At 34.6% G+C, this 6,309-nt stretch overlaps 1 protein-coding gene across 1 annotated transcript in view; it reads left to right on the top strand.

Moving 5' to 3' along the window:
• The window catches only part of Lca5 (lebercilin LCA5), a 32,426-nt gene extending 26,897 nt beyond the window's left edge, over window positions 1-5,529 (top strand). Inside the window, exons 6-7 of the mRNA XM_026411186.2 lie at window positions 1,131-1,263; window positions 4,681-5,529. Coding sequence (XP_026266971.2) covers window positions 1,131-1,263; window positions 4,681-5,525 — 978 coding nt within the window. The 3' untranslated portion in view covers window positions 5,526-5,529. The remainder of the gene's footprint in view (window positions 1-1,130; window positions 1,264-4,680) is intronic.
• The last annotated feature ends 780 nt before the right edge of the window (window positions 5,530-6,309 follow it).

Below are 6,309 nucleotides of genomic sequence, written 5' to 3' on the forward strand. Positions count from 1 at the left end.
TGGTAGAGAATAATGGAGTAATTCTTACAGTATTTTAAGAAGTATTAAAAAGATTCATCAGGAGCATCAGCAGCCTGGTATTGTGAAAAGAATATAGCTTTAGAATTTGATCTGCTTTAAAAATTATGGCTCTTAACATTTTAGTTGTTTGACTCCTTAGAGTCTCAATCTCAATTTCCTCATCTTTAAAATGGGAGTGATTTTCAGGATTATAAAGATGACTAATTATGAAGTTCCTAAAGCTCTTAGCCTGAGCCTCTTAAGACTGAGGTCACTGTTGAAAGACCTCAGCAAGTGATAGCCTAGTTAGAGTGCAGGTTAACTTGCTTTGAAAAATATGGTGGTCAAAGTAGGATAACAAATGCCCTTCTCTTTTAATAGACTAAAGTCAAATGGGTAGTCCAGGATTGGTGGTATATACAACTTTGTTTGTGGTAGTCACTCTATCTTACTGGTCTTGCATTTTAGAGTATAGTCCTTCTGTATTTTTGGAACTGGCTTACCATTCTATAAAAAAGGGAATAAACAAGTTAGAGGGCAAGCTGTTTTATAAATGTGATCAGAAGTTGCATGCACACTTCTGCTCACCCACTTTGGTCTTGTCTAGGTACAAGGGAGGTAGCAAATGTAGTATCCAACAGAGCAGCCCCTGTGCCCTGTCGAAACTCAGGGAACTCTGTTCTTAAAGAAAGTGAATCTTACTAATAAAGATAGCTTATTTTTATTAAGAAAAATTACATACGTCTCAGTTGGCTACCATAATTGTTTAATAGCCATTTCTGGTTAACTGGAAATGGCTATTAAACAAAATCAGGTTAACATTTTGTAGTGAAAATGTATGAAGATGCTTCTGCAACTTTTTTTTTTTTCAGAATTTTGTGCAGGATGTTGGATTTGCTTCCATTATATTGGTTTTGATATCACTTATAAATGCTTCTTTAGAAATTTAAAGTAAGAAATAATCCTATGTGTTTCTGAAGCATCTTTCAAAGCATGATAACTTGTGATTTTCTGATTCATTAAAGATGAAATTTTGCTTTAATTTCTAACAATGAAAGAGAAATTTATAATATTTAAATAGTATTTCCCCTTTTCTATAAGTAAATTTACATTTTTAAAATGTATACTAGGACTTGGAATTCCAAGAGCAAGATAAGCATGAAGAAGCAGGGATTCTAAACCCAATTGTGAACAAAGAAGAAAAATGCATTAAAGATCAAGGACTGCAAATTGCAAAACAGGAGATAGAGAAACTAAAGAATGGTAAGAAAAAGACTTTGTTTAAGCAAGTAATGAATCAGCATCCCTTGGGAAAGAAATGGTTAGGGTCCCTTAGTATTGTCCCGCTGAACCATGAATTGGTTATACAGAATAAGAAAAGGTTGATGCAGTGGTATATCAGGAGTCACAACCATTTGAATGAAGTTATTAAGGAAATAAATATATTGACTATTACTCACTATTTGGGGTTACAGAATAAAAACAGGTTACCTTCAAAAAATTCAGATGATGGTACAGAATAGAGGACACAGTAACCAATCCACAAAACTACAACTATCTTATTTTTGATAAAGGGGCTAAAAGCATGCAATGGAGGAAGGATAGCATCTTCAACAAATGGTGCTGGGAAAACTGGAAATCCATTTGCACCAAAATGAATCTGAATCCCTATCTCTCGCCGTGCACAAAAGTTAACTCAAAATGGATCAAGGAGCTTGATATTAAATCAGAGACACGGCATCTGATAGAAGAAAAAGTTGGTTATGATCTACACGCTGTGGGATCGGGCTCCAAATTCCTCAATAGGACACCCATAGCGCTAGAGTTAACAAATAGAATCAACAAATGGGACTTACTCAAACTAAAAAGTTTTTTCTCAGCAAAAGAAACAATAAGAGAGATAAATAGGGAGCCTACATCATGGGAACAAATCTTTACTCCACACACTTCAGATAGAGCCCTAATAACCAGAATATACAAAGAACTCAAAAAATTAGACAATAAGATAACAAATAACCCAATCAATAAATGGGCCAAGGACCTGAACAGACACTTCTCAGAGGAGGACATACAATCAATCAACAAGTACATGAAAAAATGCTCACCATCGCTAGCAGTCAGAGAAATGCAAATCAAAACTACCCTAAGATACCATCTCACTCCAGTAAGACTGGCAGCCATTAGGAAGTCAAACAACAATAAGTGCTGGAGAGGATGCGGGGAAAAGGGCACTCTTGTTCATTGCTGGTGGGACTGCAAATTGGTGCAGCCAATTTGGAAAGCAGTATGGAGATTTCTCGGAAAGCTGGGAATGGAACCACCATTTGACCCAGCTATTCCCCTTCTCGGTCTATTCCCTAAAGCCCTAACAAGAGCATGCTACAGGGACACTGCTACATCGATGTTCATAGCAGCTCAATTCACGATAGCAAGACTGTGGAACCAGCCTAGATGCCCCTCAATAGATGAATGGATAAAAAAAATGTGGCATTTATACACTATGGAGTATTACTCTGCATTAAAAAATGACAAAATTATAGAATTTGGAGGGAAATGGATGGCATTAGAGCAGATTATGCTAAGTGAAGCTAGTCAATCTTTAAAAAACAAATACCAAATGACTCCTTTGATATAAGGGGTGTAAACAAGGACAGGGTAGGGACGAAGAGCTTGAGAAGAATATTTACAGTAAACAGGGATGAGAGGTGGGAGGGAAAGGGAGTGAGAAGGGAAATTGCATGGAAATGGAAGGCGATCCTCAGGGTTATACAAAATGTCATATAAGAGGTAAGGAGGGGTAAGTCAAGAGAATACAAATGGAAGACATGATTTACAGTAGAAGGGGTAGAGAGAGAAAAGGGGAGGGGAGGGGAGGGGAGGGGAGGGGAGGGGGGATAGTAGACAATAGGACAGACAGCAGAATACATCAGACACTAGAAAGGCAATATGTCAATCAATGGAAGGGTAACTGATGTGATACAGCAATTTGTATACGGGGTAAAAGCGGGAGTTCATAATCCACTTGAATCAAACCGTGTAATATGATGTATTAAGAACTATGTAATGTTATGAACGACCAATAAAAAAAAAAATAAAAAAATAAAAAGACAAATGAAGAAGCTACATATTTGTCAAACACTAAGACAAACTGTACAGATTAGAGATGATATAGACTTCTGAAAATTATATAGTTTTAAGCTTACATATTTAGGAATGTAAGTAAATTTCCCACAAAAATGTGAAATTGACACCAAATAGACTCATCTATTTTGAGGAACTTTATAAGAATAAAAGTCGAATTTTTTTTCAAAAAAAAAAAAAAAAAAAAAACAAAAAATTCAGATGAAACAATTCAAATAAAGGGGGAAAATCTTTGTGTATGAATTAAAACTTGATGAAGAAATAGCTGAAAAATAGCTTTATTTATTGGTTCAGCCTTGGGACTCTATACCATGGACTAGCTTAAATGTAAAAATCAATGAAATACGAGGACCTGAATGTATCCTTGCAATTTTTATTTGATTTTAATTCGCAAAGTAAATCTTAAATATGTTCAATCATTATGTAGAAGTTTAGTGAAATAACTCCTATAAGTTTAGATACTGAAATGAAGTTCAAGAATACTTTCATTTTCATCTTTATTAAATGTCATAAAAGTATGGGCAAGAGGGATTTTTTATTTATTTGTTTGTTACATTAGGGATTGAACCTAGGACCTGCCTGCACAGGCTAGGCAAGTGCTCTATCACTGTGCTACCAGCCTCAGCTCAACTCTATAATCTTTTGAATGTATTCTATTTCCATTAGTTGTATAGTATCTGCTTATAAAGAAATCCTTTTTCTTTCTTTTTCTTTCATGGAAATTCATGGAACATAAAATCATGACCCAGTGATTGTAAACACTGTGTAACTATTGAAATAGAAGCCATATTTACATCACTGTTGGCTAATGGACAGAACAAGATGCTTTCACATGTTTAACTACAGAACAGAAAATTAGGTATTATGGTCAGTTCCATCTAGGTAACAGGAAAAGGAATAAAATAGCAGAAGACTGTCACTTGTTTTTGTCCTTTTGACTATTTTTTTTTGAGTGTATATGGATTGATCTGACATTAATGAGAATGTATGCCATTTACTGAAGTTATCACATTTGTGGTATTCTTGTATACTTTAGTATTTTTAATGTTTAATTTGGGAAATAACTTCAAAATTACAGAAAGTGGCATGAGTAGCCAAAAAACTATTTAAGAGTGAACTGTATACCTAGTGCCTGTACGCATCTGCTGTCGAACACTATGTAAGTGGTATTGTGCCCTTCTCAAGATATGACATCCAAGGGTTTAACTTTAAAACTCTTTGCTCAATTGCATCCATCCTGTCACCCACCTTAAAATGTATAGCATCATATTAGTTATTTAAATAAATGAGAACCTTCCCTATCCATACTTTGAAGAACAAGTTTTTCTATAAGTGTGATTCTTAAATGAAGTACACATTAAATATATTATTCCCGAAAAACAAATATAAAAGTGAAATATTATGATGTCCATTTGAACCCTATTTTAATACTAAAATTAGATAAAAATAGTCGTATTATAAAATATGGTAGGTTTTTTCCCTTTTTAAAAAAATACTGATTGCTATAAAATACAGTTTGTAATTTTTTATTTCATACAGAGTGGGAAAGAGAAGAACTTAATGAAAAGCAGAAAGAGGGAGAAGAGGAGCCCGAGTTGGAGACTAGAAACTACCAAATGGAAATGTATGAACTTCAAAGTATTGATAAATTGGAAGAGGAAGAAGAAGAAAGACTGAAGAGAGAAATGCTACTTGCTAAACTGAATGAAATCAACAGAGAACTTCAAGATTCTCAGAATCTAAAATGTCCTCTTTTGCCATTAATACCTGATTTGGGATCAAAACTGCATTCCTCAGAGAAAATCTCCAAAACATACATGTTCTCTGAATCCTCAGAGAGATTATTTAATGGGCATCAATTGCAAGACGTAAGTTTTTTTACTCCAAAAGGAGAGGGTCGGAATTCAGGAAATATTAGAAGTCCAATCTCTCCAAATGAGATTGCATTTGGTAGCTATGTGCCTTCATTTGCAAAAACACCAGGGAAGTCAAATCCATTTAGCCAAAAAAGTTGCCTTTTGGATTTAAAAAAAAACAGTATGGAAGACCTTAGTAAAGACAGTGCAGATTTCATTGCAAGAAAAGAAAAAAAAGCCAATCTGATGGAACAGCTATTTGGTACTAGTGGCAGCAGTCCCATTTCCTCTAAAAGCAGTGACCCAAATTCTCTGGCTGCCAGCAAAGGAGACTTTGAGTCTCTAAATTTTCTCCCTGGAGATAAAAGCAACAGGGGTAGAGAACATGATGAAGATGAAGACTATTTCCTTGGTGAAGGAAAAAGTTTTAATCCAAATAGACACCGATTAAAACATGCAAACAATAAACCAGCAGTAAAAGCAGTTGATTCTGTAGAAGATGAAATTGAAGAAGTAGCACTGAGATGACTGACTAGGGTATACATTTTTTCAAATTGTAAATATTAAAATATTTTAATACAGTATTTATGATAAACATTTAGACTTTTTAATGTTAAAAGGTCCTTATTAAGGAATGATTTCAAGTAGTTAAATACAGTTAAAAAAAAAAAGGATTTTTTTAAAAAGTACATTATATCTACACAACGTAGTAGTTTGCCAGGAATGAAGAAAGCTTTTTTGAATGAAACCAAAAATATTCTCTCATTTTTACTTAGAAATGTTTTACCTCTTAAACTAGCTGTATGGCAAGTTTACTTCATTGGAAATTGTTTTCTACTTTTATCCCTATTTATTTTGGTTAGATTCTCACAGATAAATATAATCTTCTCACTGATTACTGAATGAAAATTAAGGGTGAAAGACACTGTGGTGAGAAAGGTAGAGTCCAGGTGGTAGAAATCTGATGCCATGTAGAAGCCTGCCTTCTATGGATAGGGGTGAAGGTCCCTATCTTAAGTGGCAAGGCTGAGTTGTTCTTGAGTGGTAGCTGTGACAACATTGGGACTTCCCATTCCTCTGAAAGTACTCACAGTTAAACACTACTCATTTCTCAATTACAATATCCTGAAATCACTTAACTACAATTCTGTTAGCATCTTAGGTGAATTTCAGAATACAGTTTCTATGTGGACCGTTCTCCTCTGGCATTTCTCCCCAGAGACCTGGGTACAGTGTAATTCTACTTGTTCTCATACATTCTTTATATCTCAGTGACTGGGTGTAAGATTTCATATCAAATACAAGAAATAGA

The sequence above is a fragment of the Urocitellus parryii genome, chromosome 8, assembly GCF_045843805.1.
Source record: "Urocitellus parryii isolate mUroPar1 chromosome 8, mUroPar1.hap1, whole genome shotgun sequence".
Lineage (NCBI taxonomy): Eukaryota > Metazoa > Chordata > Mammalia > Rodentia > Sciuridae > Urocitellus > Urocitellus parryii.